Source organism: Mastacembelus armatus, chromosome 12 (genome assembly GCF_900324485.2).
Source record: "Mastacembelus armatus chromosome 12, fMasArm1.2, whole genome shotgun sequence".
Lineage (NCBI taxonomy): Eukaryota > Metazoa > Chordata > Actinopteri > Synbranchiformes > Mastacembelidae > Mastacembelus > Mastacembelus armatus.
In genome coordinates, this window is record NC_046644.1 from 9,270,865 (window position 1) to 9,289,449 (window position 18,585).

The following is an 18,585-nucleotide window of genomic DNA, read 5'->3' on the forward strand; positions in this document are numbered from 1 at the left end:
CAGTTTCGGTAACACTTGTTTCCCAAACACCTTATTTAGACCCTTCCTGCTGGGGTTTGTTTTGACACTGATGCATATGTGGAACAACATAAAATACAGTATGTATTCAGATCTGACAAACGTTTAAAAGGTTACTTTTTGTAACACTGCAAAGATGACCAAATTCTTCTTTTCAGGAGTCAGCCACCAGAGGTGAAACACAAAGTGAAATGAAACACACCCCTATAAAGGAAAAATCTCTATAAGGAGCTTTGAGCTAAATGCTAACATTAGGAATGACAGCATTAACAAGGGGATATTTAGAAGGTATATATAATATATATTTAATTTAGGATTGGCATGGTCTTACAGTTTATCACCATAATAAGTATTTCTGAGTATTTGAATACATGACATTAAATTACAATGCATGACTAAAACACAGCATCAGACAACCATCAGAAATAGACCTCAGCAGTACTATAGGAGGAAAGTAAGTGCTCCTGTTTCGGATTGCATCTGATGTTGTCCTGCCACCTACTGGCCACTAACAGAAACAAAGTCTGAGTGAGTACATGTTTTAAAATATTTAATCACTGTAATGGAAACTGGGTAATTTTGCCATGTATGAAATCTCTAGCCTCAGGAGAAAGAGTCTGTAAACACTGAGAAATAACTTAAAATATTGAATTTCTTTAGCTATTGTTTGATTCTGTCCTCTGCAGCATGTGTCAGGCAGCCTGCCTGGCTGCCTTGTAGGAGTCATCATAGTCTCACTTTAATTTGACAGGTAATTATTATAGCAATTAAAATTAAAATTCACCATTAAAGTTAAAAATAACAGTTTCCTATTCTTTGAGAAAGTATTCATCTGAGGCGGCAGACAGGAACGGTACTATACATCAGATGTTTTCTCCAGGCACAGACCCTGATGTTGATCAGGATGCACTTCATGTTCAAACAGGATCAGGAGCTCAGTTGTCGTTTAAGTCTGAGGGGTTTTGATAAGTAGCAGTTTTATCAGGGGTTTGTCTCTTGAAGGACTTGAAGAAGTCTGGGAGAGATGCTATCTTGTATGGATTTTTCTTGTATGTGACTGCTTTATTGATTTCTGCTTTGGACAAATCTACATATTCCGCAGCACTCGTCACATTCTTTTCTATGTTGTTTATTAACTCCCCCTGATAGAAAAAAAACATAAATGACACCAGTCAGACTTCGGGCCCACAACTTAAGTTTACTGTATTCCTTTATATCGATTGTCAAAATGTTTCAAAAATGATGAGCCATCTTACCTGAAGCTCCAACATCATGGCAGTGTCAGCAAATATCTCATGTAGATCTTTGATGCTTGACTCAAGGCTGATGATATCCTGGTGACGAGATTCAATCTCACTCAGAGCCTGGTTTGTAGTCCGAGCATCAGGATTAACCTGTGGAGGGAAAGGCGTCGGTATTACAAACTACTGTATAATTAACCATGGCCCAAAATTGAAGGAAGTTCCACTAACATCTGATATGAAGATGGCAAGATTGTCACAGTGCAGCATCTCCTCCAACTCTTCATCTGTAGTTGCTTTGTCCACTGGAAAAAAAACAGGTTAGTTGAACAGTAATTTTAATTTTGCAGGGATTTTAGATTTGCACTCTAAACTATAGGGAAACCCAAAAAATGAACAATAGCTTTAACAAACTACACACCAACTTATACTATCCTATATCTGGAAATCCATTGTCACAGAAACACACACAGATATCCAGATTACCACAACTTTTCTTGGCAACAAAGCTTTTTCCTAAAATATAATATCTGTGATGATGATATGATAAAGCAGCCCGTGATGTCCTACCACCCTCTGCCTATTTCATATTGTCTCATACTGTTTCATATTTGTTGTTCTGTCATCTGGGTTTCTGTATTTCAATTTACTTTTACTGTACTTCGCCCACTTCCTAGATAATCCACTCTTTTGCCTTTACATTCTCTCCCGCCGTTTATGTATTCTTGTTACTGTTGTTTTAATGCACTCTATGTATATCATGCTGTATGCTTCCTTTTCTATCTGTAAGGTGACCTTGAGACTTTGAAAGGCGCCATGAAATAAAATGTATTATTATTATTATTATAAGAGCCTGGTGTGTGATATACTGTAAAGTCCTTTTACACAGCACTGATCTCAGGAGACTAAGGAACTAGTGTTTCACTCACCAATCTCCAGTTGTCTTTTTATCTGTGCTTTGCATTTCTCTCTGAAGGAGATTTGTGCTTTATGGTAACCCCTCATGACTTCAGCAAACCACCGAGTCAGATGCGAGTGCTGGTGAAAGACAGTCAACAGATTTGAGATCAGATTATTGAGCTAGAAATGACATGGAACTAATCAAAGACTCCTGTACACAAACCGTTGTCAACACTGACTTTGTTTGCCTCTCTGAATTGACATTTGTTTTTTTTCAGGATTTGGCACCATGTCTGTGCACCTGGTCCATTAGACAAACCTGGTCCATTAGACAAAACAAAACAGTCCCAAACCTGGTTCTTTTCAATGCGCTGGATTACAGTGGCACTGTTACCATTCTGATCCATAGGCAGGTTCATCTGCATCGCTGAAAGAACATGAACAGATCTAATATCAACACACAGGATCTAATTCAAATTTTAATTAAAACACCCAAACACCCTTTCCTGTGTTAAAGGTTATTTTGTCCATTTGCAATATAATGGGAAAATATGTGTGTTTACTGATTATAAAAAAGAGTGGATTGCAGTACCCTTGCTCTTTTTTAACCATTTTAAGCCTTTTGTTACAAACTATACAGTCCCAGAACCTGGAAGTGTGGAAATGCGATGTGATGTATACAGCAATGTATCAGTGACAACTTTACACATTAAAAATACTTCTAAAAAAACTGTTCCATTTACTACAATCATGATATTTTTCCAGTATGATAAAAATCAGTATCTATTGTGGAAAACCACATTGTGCAATGATTAAAAAAAGCAAACAAAAAGAAAACGTATGTCCACTCACAGTTTAACTTGGCTCGGACCAAGTTGGCATTCTTCTTGATGTCACTGTTCAGCAGCTCCAGTTTGTCTTTATTTCCTAAGAACACCATAACAAGTTCACTTCATAGAGGGAGCAGTGTCAGTACTCTACAGTGCCTCCTGCAGGTACTCAGACACCTTTCTCTCATGCACGCCTTCTAATGTGAAATTATTTTGAAATGGATAAAAATGGTATTTGCCCATTAGTCCACACTCAATAACTCATAACAACAAACTGAAGATTATTTGTACAAACTTTAGCAATTAAAAATCAGACGTCAATGTCTGAAAAACCCAGAGCAGACTGTCATATTCATTTTATCTAGTGGCTTCCAATCAATCTCTCTGCCATAAAGGCCTGACTGATGGGGTCTTGGTCTCTTCCCTGACCAAGGTCCTTCTTGTCTGGTAACTGATTTCAGATGTTCCAGACTTCTCGACTTTCATAAATACTGAAGCTACTGTGCTTCTGCAAACACTCGGAGCTTTAGGAATGGTTTTATACATTTTCCCTGATTGACACCTCTGCCCAGTTTTATTGTGCAGGTCTACATAGAGTTCCAAGGATTTTATAGTTTAGTTTTCATCCTGACATGCTGTGTGAAGTCTGGGACCTTATATTCACGTGTGTTGCCCTTATAAAATACATCCAATAAAATCCAGGTTTGCCACAAGTGGACTTTAATCAAGTTCTAGACAACTCAGTGATTAAAAAAAGGCAAACCGGGCTGTAATCTGCAGTGCAAAAAAATATTTGAAAATTCTGTTTTTATTTTTAGTGTAGACTGATGAGCAAAAATGTATTTTAGTTAAATCTACAACACAATAAAGTGCAGACAGAAAAAGTGTCTCAATACTTTCAAGCCAGTGTACCTGGTGAATTACATTAAGGTATAGAATCAAAAGTACCTGTCATCTAAGAAACAAATTGTAGTTTTTGTGTGTACCTTTGTTTTATGTATGGATCTAACAATTTGGTCAGATCAACATTTTCCCTGATCACTGACACTCTTTTCAAACACATTATGGCCTTATGGATGTACGATGGATGTTGGATGTTCAGGAGCATGCACAATACCACATGTACAGTACATTATGAGTATGCAGATTACAGGCGTGTGTGTATGTGTCTGTGTGTACACCTCAGCCTTCATTTACTTAGAGATGATTCTGTACAATGTCTAGTTTACCTCTTTCTATGCATTTCCCTATATAACACCTGTTACCCACTCTACAAACAGGGACAGGTGTGTTTGTCAAAGGCTGCTGATCTGCGGGGCCTGTCGCTCTGTCTACAGTGTTGTGTGTCCTGAAGGGGGGAAGAGAGACGGTTGAGCCTCAGCACAACAGTGAAGGCATCAAATTTCTACTGGTGTCTAATCTGAAAACGTCTAAAAGCGAGTGAGGGCAACAACCTGTAACTCTGATAAAGATGCTGTGCATTTACTTTTGTCTTGGTTTGGAGACGAGAGCATGGCGCCATGTCTTCTCTCCACCTCTTCTGCTTGACAGGAGATTGTCTCAATGACGCTTCCCACCTCCCCCACCTACACAAAACTTACATTAGGTCACTGGAAATAAGAAGATAAAACACATGCGAGCTGCGTGAAGCTTACCGTTTTGAAAAAATCCTCCATATTGATTCACCTGTCCGCTGTATCTGTCATATCATCCTGCTGATGTGGGCAGATAAAGATGGGAATTCATTAGACTCCTTACAAAAACCACCATCTGCTCGACATAAACACTCCCTTGGCTTTTTAACAACACTAAAATCGGCTGTATATTTCTATTACCCTCGATATTGACGACTTGTTAGGATCGACCTCTACCTGCGGTGTGTCCTCCGGTGGGCGGGGCTGAGCGCACCTGCAGAATGAAGAGCGCAAGCACGCATGCGCGTCACCGGAATGTCTAGCAAACAAAGGGCCATCTACCTTTTCAAGCTGTGATCGGAAAGAGGAAGTTTCAGATATAGGACAAGTTATTTAAAAACAAGAAGCATAATAAAAATGTTTATAGATACATCGAATACAGTGGATAACAGAGTGAGGGTTGCATTTATTATTCTAGTTAAATGGAGTATCAAAAAAGAGGAATAGTAAATTCAGATTCCAGTAGTGTGCTGGCAAATATGCAGTCAGAGTGTAGACAAGACATTCATGGTTAAGCATTACAAACAATTTTTAGGATTGATGGTACAGATGGAAGTAACTCATAGTAAGGCTAAAATTAAAATATTTTAAAATTAAAATGAAAGAAATTAGAAGGAAGTGAAGTGGGGATTTGGAATTGGGGAAGTAAAGGTAAGTTATAATATAACGTAAATATGAAGGTGGCTGAAATGTGGGAGGCCAGTAGGAATAGAAATGAGCACAATACATTCTGAGCCATCTTCCAGTTCAGAAGGTGGCAGTAGTGCACCTTGAGTGGTTTGCCAGCTGCCATAAAACAGAAGAAGAAGAAGAAGAAGTAGAAGCTAATGTGGCCACACAGAAAGTATGTCTGAATCAACTGGTCACTGTGCAAGAACTGGACTGCTGAGATGTTGACCAATATCAGTCCTGATCAATAAGGCTGTTGTGTCTTTTACATTCATATATCTGTATTGAAATTGTGCTGGTTGCTTCTGGTATGGTAGATTATAAGGAGATTGTAAAGGATTTCAATATATTTACCTTTTGTCCAAATGAATTGGTTTCTAAACATTGTAGGACCATCTGGACCTTGAGTAAAAGTGGATGATCCACCTGTACATGGCGTGGTCATTACATCTAGAAGTGTAAAACTCATTTGATGCACATGCACATCAGAGAAGTTGTGCAGACACATACAGTTTCCAAATGCACATAACATTCCCCTGACCCCTGGCCATGCATGTTACAGTGAAAAGCACAGGTGGAAGTAATTTAAATAGGTTTAGTTTAGGTGCTGCAATTCTGCATCACAAGTGTCTGGGACACATGAATAGAGCCATTGTCTTTTTTATTAGGAACAGATTCTTCTTCTACTGTGACTACACAAAAGGCATTCAAATTGGTATGTGGCTTAGGCTTTATTTTTGAATCAATACTGTGCCAGGCTTTGGTGTGACTATTATGTTTCTGTTCCTCAGTGGGCCTTTTCTCTGACAAAAATAAATAAATGGATCAAACTAAACAAGATCTACCTACTAGCTCTACGTCTCTCCTTTTCGTGTTCCAACCTGCATGATTACCAGCACTAGTGGCAAAACAAACTACAGGATCTCTGTCAGCCCTGATTTGCACAATTTATTGTAACAGTAAACATCCAAATCGTCCATCCATCCTGCTTTTACGACTCTGCTGTTGCCTGAGCAGTAACAGCAAACCTCAGGCACTTTGCACAGGTGCAGTTTAAGAGCACCATGGATTTACATGCTACATGTTCTGACATATGGTGTGCTTGTGGTTTATTAGTTTGAGTGTTTCTATTGTGATTATTCCAATTTCATATTAAGAAAGTGACTGACACACTTCAAATTCACACAGTGTGATACAGAGAGCTGTGTTGTATTATATAAAGTTGTGTCACATACACAGTATTTTCTGGTAAAAATTTCCTCAGATGTAAATGACTTCCATTTTTCAAAATAAATTGTTCAAGGAGTCAGACATTTTTAAGGCCCAATTCATAGTTATTACTTTACAATAAAAGCTCACCTGCATTAAAAGCCATATTTTGTGGTGTAAAGATGAAAGCAACCATTATGTTTTACATATGTGGACTTAAGGTAAATCTTATCTTATTATAACAAATCTGACAGACTTTTTATCATAGCATTGTGGGCACAGCTGCAGCCAACAAATCTAATATGATTTAAGTGCAGAAAATAGCTCTGATGGTCATACAAAATTGCTAATGCTTAGCCTGTAAATCATTGCCTACTTTCTGTAAACTATAACTAGTTTAAAAAAGTATATTGTCCTTTAAAAACAGCTAATGTTGCCGTAACAAATAAACCAAAAATGTAAGTTACTTGAATATGGCGCACCAGTTCAGTTAGTTTTGAAATGATCAGATGTGATAGGATCTGTTTCTATAATAATATCTGATAAAGTTGTTGCATGGCTGTTTAAAACAGTTTGTGTGCAAATCTTCCTTCACAGTGCAGGAAATTGAGACTGTGCTTGGAGGTGCTGCAGCTGTCACCTTAGATGAACCTGCAGAAAAATAAATAACAGATCCTTTAGAGACCTACAGCGTGACCTTTTCACGAGAGTGACACACACACAATGAAAAGCTGTCTCCAGTCAGAAGTGCTGGTTTTCATGAATAATTCATTGAGTGCATGTGGGTATTAAAGGGCTTGTCTGATTCTTGGTGCGCGGTACATAATATTTTCCATCTGTTTTTGCCATGAGCAAAGTAGGCAGCATGTAGTGGTTAGCATGTAGTTTATTTGTAGAGAAACTTTGCAGTTTGTCCTGTATCATCTTATTTTCAATTTGACATTATTTTCAAGTTTATTATTATTTTCAAGTTTTCATATTGTAAAGTCTATTCATTTTTAAACCATAATCACATTTTTAACTCAATGAACGCTGTAAATTTTGAACACAGCAACTTATAACTGTCCTGAAGGCAGATGAGTCCTCACAGTTATCAGGGTGTGACGGGGTGTTTGCTTAAGCCTTAGTAGTGCATAGCTTAGCATAGTAGCTTTACCAGAAAGTCAAAAGTTTTATCCCTGTCTAGAAAGAGCACAATCTGTTTTCTGTCTTTTGGATGCTTGATCAGGATGAAGACTTACTCTCACAAGGGATTAAACACATGGATTCAACATAAAAACACTTTTGCAACAGCTGCACCTCTGTGCTACTCTTCAAACCCCTCTACTTTGACACATAGTATTTTCAATGTCAAAACCTTTTCTAAGTCAGTGTAACCTCACTGGTATCTCTAGGATTTCATATAATTTTGAAATGAATTAAGTCATTTTATTTTGTCATCAGATGCATTTCTTTCTTTCTACCACTAGAGGTAGCTTCAACATTAAAGTTCATTTTCCTGTTTCTCTTTGACGTTAAAAGTGTGATAATCAATATTTGAATCAGCACAATAACTCAATTGACATAGACCCAAGTATTGAGAGAGATATTCACATGAATTTTAATGAATAATATTTATTGGACAACAGAAATACTTCATACATTTTAGATTAGAGAGAGCTTTACATCGTTCACTGGTAGAAATTCAGGAGGTGTTGGTGTCTGAGTCAGCAAAGGAGACTTTTAATGTAGAGTAATATATTTATATTATAATGTGGTGGTGACGCTCTATTACAAAACCCTCATTACAAGGTACATTTGCCCTTTATATAAAATGTGTAGGAAGAACAAATGGCATATACAAATGGCATATACACTTTACAGCTATACACATTCTCTTGCTGCCCCTGGACAGGCAACACCTGCAATGCCCAGAAGTAATTCTGTTGCTTTTGGCCGGTGTCCTCAGGCAATAATGAGTTGTTAATTGCAGTACTAATTAGCAGTCCATTCAGTCCATCCTAAAGCTTAAACAGATGTACCAGGCAGTTCTCTCTGCCAGCATTCTTGTCTACATCCGAGACAATAAGGTTCTGCAGGATAACAGCGATGAAGTATAAGATGTTGTGACATGCCATTGTAATGCAGAGCTTGGCAGGAGTCCTCTGCAGAGACAATCTCTAATGGTGCCACTCTGAATTAGCTCAGTCAGCAGTCTGTCTGGGCAAGCGCAGTCAAAATTAAACTTCAATGAAAAGCTTTTTTGCCACTTGGGAATAATAATGCAACTAATCTAAACCCTTTGCATAGCCTCAGTTTGATGAAGTACAATTTGGTTTTAGATAAAAAGAAACAATAAGAATTTCACAATACAAAATCACAATAACGTACCTCATGAGATATTGATTGATGAGTTGCATGCATAAAAGAAATGATTCTTTTTTTGTAGCTGTATTGCCAGATAATAGACTTCTTAGAAAAAAAAATACAAATTTTAACTCCCCATTTAGAAATTATAGGCAGTATATAAGCAGTTATTGAATGGCTCATTACACATACACAGTAATGTAGTCGTGTGCAATCACAATAATTCCAATAGTTCTCAATAATTCCTATGAAGCCTCAATAACTGGCATAAAAACATATAAAAGACTAAGTGTATAGTTATGTACAGTGCAACTATAAGGATTTTTACTTATTTAGTTAGGATACTTGAGTGTAATTGTCTGCACAGTAAAGTTTAAAATGTCCTTTGATTACAGGTACATTATAATTATAGTCTCAGTGTGTGTTATAAACCCTAACACTGTCCCTGTGTTTAATGTTTCTATACTGCTTATAAATGTTAAATCTGAAACTAAGGTTTAGCAGTAAAATAAATCAAAAAGAGTAGAAGGAAACCAGACAATAAAGCCAGCGGTGGTCCTGCATGTAAGCAATTTAACCCTGTAGTTCAGATGCAATGATCTACTGATGGAGCAGTACGGGGGGGGGGGCACTATTTCTTATTAACAGTTTTCAATGTAAATCAATAATGCATGCTTACTGGCAGCTCAGCAGTGCTTAGCAGTGATTTCGCGGGCTGCTACACCCAGGAGTAGGAAGGCAGGCGGCTGGGAAGCAATTTTTCTACATCGCTGATGATGAGTCCCCAGTGACGCAGCTGTACTCCAGTGGGGGAAAAGTCTAGTGTAGTCTGGTTCCTTTTCTGTGTAATCTTGTGAAAGCAGAAATGCAAAAATGACTAGAATTAAAATATATGGATATGGTAGGGCTATCACTAGCCATTATAGTATTGTAAGTGTAATATTGGATTATTTAAGGGATAATAAATAGGGGCGTTCTAATCCTGATCAAACTCCCTGCCAATGTTCGCCACATTTTTTATTTTTTTCATTATCTATTAAAATGCCATCACAAGACATATGTGGTGATTTTGTCCATGGCAGGACTTAACTGTGAAGGTTAACACATGAACCACCTAATTAAACAGGCAGGCAGGGGTAGAAGTTTACGCTCAGTGCAGTCCAGCTTAATTGCATTTTCCCTGTCACGATTAAAAGCTGAATGCAGTACAATCATGAAATACTCAGTGGATGGAGCACAGTGCTAACATCGCCATGCTTGTATTTGTATGACACACATCAGAAAATGTGTCCAGAGTACTTCAACATTGTGATAAACTGTGATCTGTGTTTATGTTTATCCAACGTAATCTCTTGTGTACTTCTGCATCGGTTATTGACTTCCCCAAATGCAACTTTCAGAGATATGAAAGTGACAAGAGCAAAGAAACAGAAAACAATGAAAAACCTTTTTTTACCGTCATTTCTTTTCAGTTTGCCAAGGGATATATAACAAATCCATTATACTCTAACCAGACAACTGAAGAGCAAAATATAATTGCTTCATTTTATTCTTACTGAATGTAATCACTTTAATTTTGCTTTATCATCAGGGATATCAGTAACAACTTATGAGCTTGTTAATTGACTATAATTAATTATGTTAAAATTAAAATAGATGAATTAACTGTTAATTAGTAATTAATTATTCATCATTTTTACCAAATTATTAGAGTGTTTCATTTTGCCTTCACCTCTAAGGAAAAATTAGGAAACGTATCTTGGTGTGACTAAGGAAGCAGGAGGGAGAGCTCCCGAATAAATTTAATTTCTTTAATTACTGAAACCCAACTACACATTTGGCAAAGTGGATTCATTAAAGAGACTGTTGTAAAAAGATGGCAGTGCTAGGACTAAGGGGTCAGATAGAATGATTTTTCCTCCGTCAAACACTTGCTCAGGTAAATATCTCAAGCATGTTTTAATCATAAACTGAAGTCTTCTCTAGACATGGTTGCTCCTTGGAGAGTTAAAAAAGGGAATTGCTGTTACTTGGCAGCAACAAAAAACTAGTTGCTGAAATGAGGCACATTGGAAGAAAAGCATATTAAATGTCCATCACAATGATTTGTAAAATTATATGAAAATTTACAATAACACTGATATAATTTTTGAAAATAGACATAATCACATCATAATCACATGCTCTTCTCCACTACTGACACTCTTCTGAATATATCTCCTGCTCTTATTTTAATTCAGGAATGAGCAGCCAGTCACTAACTATCCCTGCCCTACCCACCGATGATTACCCGGATCAGGTGTGTTCAACCAATCAGAAGCTGGAAGATACCATCTCAGACAACAGTGGAGTGGGAAAAGACAAACTAAATTGCTATTTTCCAGCTTCTGATTGTTTGAACACACCTGATCCAGGTAATCAGCAGTGGGTAGAGCAGGGATAGAAAAACAAGCACCTTGAGCAACATGGATTGACTAACCCTGGTTTAAATGATCAAGCTTTATTTCTAAAATGTAAGAAATTTACATTATTTCATACAAAAGTGTATATTTACTAATTCCAGTGTAAAGAACAAGAAAATACTTTCTTGAGGTTTTCTTGAGATCACTCTCATAATATAAGTTATCTTGACACATTGACCTATTTTTCTTAAGAGAATTAGATAAATTAACCCAGTATCATTTGTTATTTTTGAGATAAACAAAAATAATTAACTTGTGATCTCAAAATAGTGACTTTATTTTAATGTTCTCTCAAAGCTTTGTATGGAAAGCACTTTACAAATAACACACATATTGTAACCACTGCTACATAATACATTCATCTTCAACATGGTCACTCACTTAAACATGAAATAACATAACTAACTTATGAAATAACATAACTAATGCATAATAATAGCTCAGGTTACATTGACATATCATAAACATTTAGGTAGCTAAGGCAAACTTGTTCCCAAACAGCTGATTATTTACACATCCAGCAGTTATGGAGCAACATTATCATTCATTTGGAGTTGTGTTTCTGGTAAATGTAAACTCAATATTTACTCTCTTCATCTCTATCAACCCATGAGGGAAATATCTGGTTAAGTGCTCCACTGTGTACACTGTCTGAAAGTGGGGTATTATATATTTGATAGGTGCAATGATTGAAACCCCAGTCTCCACTTCATGCTATATTGGACAATCATAAGCATGCCACATTTCACCATACATCTATTATCATTTGATGGCATACATTAAGCTAAACTGTTTGATTGCTGTTAATGCTTAACGGATCTACCCTTGGGGGTCCCTCACAGAAACCCAACACTGTTCATTAACTTCTCTGTCACTCTTGTAATGGTGTATTTTGTGGATTAAACTGTGTGCACGGTGGGGTACAAACTCACTGACACGCAAGAAATTGAGGTTGTATTGCACAGACACACAAGCAGACACGTCAAAAAGTTAAAATAACAGTGACTCTTGTACAACCCAACACAGCTCTCTCTTTCCTTCAGGCCTGTTCCATCACCCTGTACACTTTTCCTCTGTTTTTTTTCCAACTGTGTGAAAATAATGTTTTCTCAAGGTTCTTCTCATCTTAACTGAAAACTTTTCAAGAGCCATATACATCACTGCGGTTCATTCAACCAAGATACATTTTTGGATCACCTTTGTTCAGGTATTAGCTGAAAACATACTCTGTGGTTCTACAAACGTCATGTACTGACCAGTTACCTTTAAAATATTCACAATGATATCTAAGGTCTGAATATAACTCATTTCCTGTTATATTCCTGTTAAAGGAAATATACAGTCTAGAATACAAAAGCAAGGCCACTCACAAGGTCTCTAGTTGCTTGATCAGAATGTGCTATGAATGTCAGATGAATTTAGCTACAAATCAAATCTACCCTGCGATGCTGTGAGATATCGACAGCCTTGACGTTTACCTGTCAGACAGATTTGAGGGCTGTTATTGGCTTTTTCCATTTAATTTCATCAATTGTTTCACAGCTTATAAAGTCAAGTTTTATGTCATTTCAACTGACTAAATACATTTTTAAATGAAGAAAGTGTTTAATCTGTAATTAAAATAACAAGTTATGTTAATCTGCTTTGGCTTTGTTACATTCTGTGCTTTCTGCAATCTACCTTCCATAGTTTCATTTCCTTTTATAACTAGCTGTCATTGCCATTTATGTAACCGGATAATGATTTCATCTTTAGTAGAAAGTTGCAGACATTTTTGTGCTTACATTTCTGTTTCAGTGGGACAATGAAAAGACACTCCATAATAGACTTTCTTCTATCTGAGCTATGGAAAGATAACATCATTTATCAGAATGTATAGGAGCTGAAGGCTTCCAGAGGCAAATAGCAACAGAAAACAATAGGGAGGTTATGAAAGGTTATGAGGAATGGCCCAACCTGAGTTATTTTACTGTATATCACAAGGTTATGAACATCACAACATCAGCTGCCTCTCTCGTGCTTCTATTTCATTTAGGTGGCACACAGTACAACCAAAAAGGCATTCAGAGAGAAATAATAAAAAGAGAGATGGGAACGTGATGGAGATTAGTGTGACTGGGGGAGATTTTTAGTGTTGTAGCCATTCTCTATCCTGGACGTGTTGACCTGGTTTAATCATGTTCTGCCTTTTTCAGATCTGAACTATCGTATACACTCAAAAGTTGTAGAACAGATTTTAAGATAATGCTTGTGATTGTCATAACATTTAACAGAATATTTTGATTACAAATGTGTATATTGAAATTTTAAGCTGCAATTTACAGTACCCTTATTTTCATAATTTTCTAGTCTGTTGATTATTTTCTCCATCATTTTTATGGCAATAGAACCAGCAGCGTTTCTGGAGGGGTCTGGAATCTCATTGGCCACCCTAGTGGCCGCCCCTAGAGCAGACTCTGCTCTGATTTGTAGTTGGTCAGTGTCCATCATATGCTGATTTACTGATCCAGCGTCGGTTTGCTATTTCCAAGTACTGCAGTCCTGCTAAACTGAGTCCATGAGAACTGATCTGTGGTCAGCATAGTTTTGACCAATGAGAGTGTGGAGCTGCTCAAAGCTTTTTTTCTTAACGCGGAAGTTGAGGGGAATGTGATACCACGTGTTACAGCGGTCGAGAGATTTCAGTCACGACGGTGAATTGATTAGACGGACTACGTACGTGTATTGTGCGTGTATTGATTGAGACGTACGTGTAGTTACGTTGACTTTTTTTCTGAATGTGTGAAAACTAATCTAGCACGCACGATCATTGAAGACTGACGATGTCTAAAAGCTTTTTCCACGGACCTGTATATTTTCTTTGTAGCAGAAATCCCTCTTATTCTAATTATATTATTATTAATCCCTATTGCTCATGACACTTAACAAGTACAAACTTTGGAGTTGAGGTTTATTTGGTTAGTTACACATTTCATAATTTTGTTTATTTATTGTCATTCATTTTTGTTTGAATACAAGTCACTTGAATCATTAGTTTGACATGTTTCGTGATTATACACTTCGTTATTTTCCACTATAAGAAAGAATGAGAGAATGTGTAAAATTAAAATAGACCCAATAAAATAATCCCAGGTTCCCAGAGAGAGTGATGGGTAGCAGTCAAACAGAAAATTGAATAGAATGGTAGTTGTGTGTTAGTGCTGTTCAGATTGTATTATCAGCTTTAGTTTTTGTGGTGGTGGTGAGCATGGCACCTTTTAATCTTGAAGATTGCGATGTGATGCATTGAACCTCTGTATTACGCATTTTGATCCCCTGCCATTCATTAAGGTTCGCTGTGCCATGGCCACCCCACACTAGCTCTATGGCCCACCTTGGCCACCCCAGTAAAAATGTCCTGGACACGCCCCTGAATAGAATGTAAATATAACTGAGTCACAGAGTGAAAGTAGTGATGGTGTAGTAGATGTTTATGGAAAAGAAAATGTCAAAGGTCTTGTCAATCTGAACATGAATAGATTGTGAGAATTACAAAAGGAATAAATGTCAGTAAGCAGCAGTTGTTAATCTCTCTTTGGAGAAAAAGATCAAAAATCCAGTGTGACAGACTAAACACACCTGGAAGCTTTATGCATCCAGCTGGTGAAACTTCAGAGGATGAGCTGCCCTTGAATCTCATCAACAGCGACTGAACTAAACTTTCTACTTAAACAGTCTCAAACAGTTGTGGTTCCATGTCTGAGAATAGGCAGTCTGTCGGTGTGTGTACATGAAAACATGTCTGATCTTTGTTTTGGAGTTTCTCCTGGAAAAACTGCTGGCCTTAAGAATCATTTGCTGTTTTCGTCTGAGGTTTATTTGTTACAGTAAGCTATGAGCTGTTTCTAAAGGCTCCTCCAGTATTCAGGCCAGACTCACACTGACACGATAACTTTGTAGCAGATGAACCTCATCATCTCCTGGAAGCATCACTGATCACAGCCATGACAGCATCAGAAAGGGAGTAAAAAAGACTGAATGAGTAAAGAAGGTGAGTAGAAGTCTGAAATTTACAGGACCAGCCTCCTGTCTGTAGCAAAATTTATGAGTTTAGATAGAAAAAATTAAATTAAAATCTATATATTTTCTGGTGACCTGTCCAGGGTGTACCCCTGCCTTTCACCCAAAGAGAGCTGGGATAGGCTCCAGCAGATCCCTGTGACCCTGGTTAGGGATAAGCAGGTATAGATGATGCATGGATGGATGTGTTTTATTTTCCATGATTTCCACTCCATAGAAGACTGATTTGAACTCTAGGTGGCAGTACTGTATGAAGAGTCTTAGCTCCTTTGATAAAAAACAATTCTATTTTAGGCCAGTAAGTGTAGCAAAGCTGAAGTTTAACCAACACTAATTACTGTAATTGCAATTGTTTACTTTTCTTCTGTGATGCTGATTGAAACTGAGTTTGCCTCCCTCTGAAACTCCATCAGGCTTTCATTGTCTTCAGGTTCCAAATCACTGCCTGTGCTTTCTGTGGAATATTAAACACGCTGGATCAGTTCAGTCTCTAAGCAGCCCGGTGAGCTGGCTGTGTCTCGGATCACTGTCACAAGTAACCTTGGCACAGAACAACACCTGGGGTGATGTCTTGATGACCTGGGAGGGATGAGGAACTAATAGTACTCTCCAGCCTCCTCTCTGCTTTCACCTCTTGGCAAGAATTACTTTATTTAATCGTTCTAATCCATATATAACTCCTTCACCTTTCTGGCTTGGGACCACTTAATAGGAAATAATGTACAATCAATGTATAACCCTCAATCACTGGCTGTACTGTGTGCGTGTCTGTTTACGTGTCAGCTGCACGCCCCTCCATAGGGGATTTTACCTTCTCAGCTTGTTGAATAATTATTAGCAGTCTCTTACTGTCACCAAAAAAGAGGTACTGGACAGTGTTTGTGTATGTGTTTCCATGAAGGTTATTCTCGTTATTTTCTTTTCATATATCAATATGTCTCTTCTGGAAACTGAAACATTTTCTTAGCAATATACTGAACAAAAAACATTGATGATGGCAACATTTTTCATAAGGACCCCTTAAATTATTAATTTTTTAGACATTTGGTACCAATAGGATGTACTTGGGACATGACCAAGTACACGACCATGCAGATATTAAGAAGGTAGAATGTTTACCACTTGTTATGCAGTACCCCTAATGCAAGTTAGCACCCTCGCACTTGCAAATCAGCACTAAAACAAAAGCACAGACTGACGGGAATTGAAGGGTCATTAATTTTGCATGTATTTGGTTATAAACTATATTATTGCACCAAAATTAAGTTTAACCCACTGATTAAAAAAAAAAAGTGACATTAAATTAATTCTGGATGTTGAGCTGTTGCAGTCTGTGTTAAAGTGGTTTACCAACTGAAAGACAGACAGGTGTTTGCATCCACAGAGCCCTGCAGTTCCTACTGTATGTTAAAAAGTTTTTGCCATGAAGTATTTTCTAATAAATAAATAAATAAAACCCAGTGAACCTCTCACTTTTAAATCCCCAAGTTATCGGGATGATTATATCTATTCTCCTTTCGTATAACCCCTTTTTCCTGCACCATTATCTGTTTAATCATTTCTGCTTGTCCTTTCACCTGCTTCCAATCTTTTATTCATTTTGCCTGTAGCCCAATGACGAAGGCAGAGACAGACAGAAACAGAAAATGGACAAAGTGAATTTATCAGAGGGAGAAGGCAATAGACAGACAGCTGCATTTCCCTGACTCCCCCTAAAACAATACAGCCGAAGATAAGGGCATGAAGAAGAATTTCATCTGGCATGTTTGACTATGTTCCCACCCACTTGCAGCACTGGCTCACACCTCCCAGCTCTTGTGTAGATGTGGGCCTTGCACTTGTCATTCTTCACCACACATGTCCTCTTGATAAATGGTAAAGGCAGACAGGAGGTTAAGTGAAGATAAAGCAGAATAAGATCTATTAGTTTTCAATTTATCCAAAAATGTAGCTCCTATAGAAAACAGAATTATAATAATGTCTTACTCTGAGCATGCTTCATATGGCATATGGGTGCTCTCACACTCTAGAGAAAAGTTTGGCAAGTTGGAAGAATAATACCATTTTTCAAAAAAAATGAGCCTGTGAGCCTTTGGAACAGAACAAGTGCCTAAGAGGCAAACATGCAAATATTAGGCACTGCTGATGTGTTTTATATATAAGATTCTGAACTTTAGTTTTAAACTACTGGAAGAATCAATAACTGTGGACTAACTTGGACAGTGTATCTCACTTAACACAAAGAGCCATACTACTGTCCATGCCTAATGGCCTGGGGCTGTTTACCAGGCTAAGTGCAGAAGAAAATGTATACAAGATGCTAATTAAGTAACGTACCTTACTCTAGATTAAAACACTGAGTAAACACAATGTGGATGATGACCCTTGGCTGTTGAATGCATTCTAATCCATAACAATGCCACCATCCCATTAACTTCACTATGTTTGAGAGAAGCTTTAACTTAGTTTATCTTTCATTCTTGTTCCAGTTCGCTCTGTTTTCTTTTTGTACGTGTCTTTCGTTTTAGGGATTTATGCCTTAAGGCAAACCCAAACAATGGGCAATCTTAAAAGTGAGCTAGTAAAGCTCCTTTCCCCTTTTCATAAGATCTATGCATAGGCCTACATTTAAAAGTGAACTAGAGTAAGGCTATTTTTTCTTATCTTTACATTTTATATGGTGATTTTGGTGTTATTAGAATTTATGGCAAAACATGTATCATTTATCTCAGTAGGTACCTTGTTTCTGTCAGGCAGAATGATTGCCCAGACTGTGGCAGAGATTAAATCCAACTCTCTATACGCCACAAACGGATGCACAAAGCATCTGAAATAGTGCTGGCCCAAAGTGAATGATTAAACCTTTTCTTCCAGGGGTCTATTTTATTTTTTTTTTCTGTTGTGGACTTTAGGCTGACTCGCTGCAGCATTAAAGTTAAACATTTAGCATTAATCATTTTGCATTTTGATTTAAATAATTTATTTTTAAGTTATTATCTACCGTCAGGTTTTAAATGGATAAATCAACAGGTTGATATTCAGTATTGTGGCAAATAAAAGGAACAAAGAAAAATCACTGAATGAGAAGGTCTGTCCACTCCTGTGCACCAAACATAGAGCAAGTGTTGAGTAGACCCCAAAAGGAAATTAAAAGAAA

General features: G+C 37.4%; 1 protein-coding gene across 4 annotated transcripts; it reads right to left on the reverse strand.

Annotated features, from left to right (window-relative positions):
* Positions 1–342: 342 nt before the first annotated feature.
* LOC113124856 (syntaxin-2-like) lies at positions 343–4,892 on the reverse strand. Of its 4 annotated transcripts, none has more exons than XM_026297993.2 (9): positions 4,825–4,892; positions 4,645–4,704; positions 4,476–4,575; positions 3,012–3,086; positions 2,513–2,586; positions 2,189–2,297; positions 1,491–1,564; positions 1,275–1,412; positions 343–1,160 (listed from the first exon to the last, which is right to left on the reverse strand). In XM_026297993.2, the coding sequence occupies exons 2-9, from the start codon at positions 4,663–4,665 to the stop codon at positions 954–956; spliced, it is 798 nt and encodes a 265-aa protein (XP_026153778.1). In that variant the 5' UTR covers positions 4,666–4,704; positions 4,825–4,892; the 3' UTR covers positions 343–953. The 4 variants fall into 4 exon arrangements, with proteins under 4 accessions (XP_026153778.1, XP_026153779.1, XP_026153780.1 ...); XM_026297994.2 differs by having other exon boundaries at positions 4,645–4,701; positions 4,825–4,877; XM_026297995.2 differs by having other exon boundaries at positions 4,861–4,876.
* Between the last annotated feature and the right edge of the window lie 13,693 nt (positions 4,893–18,585).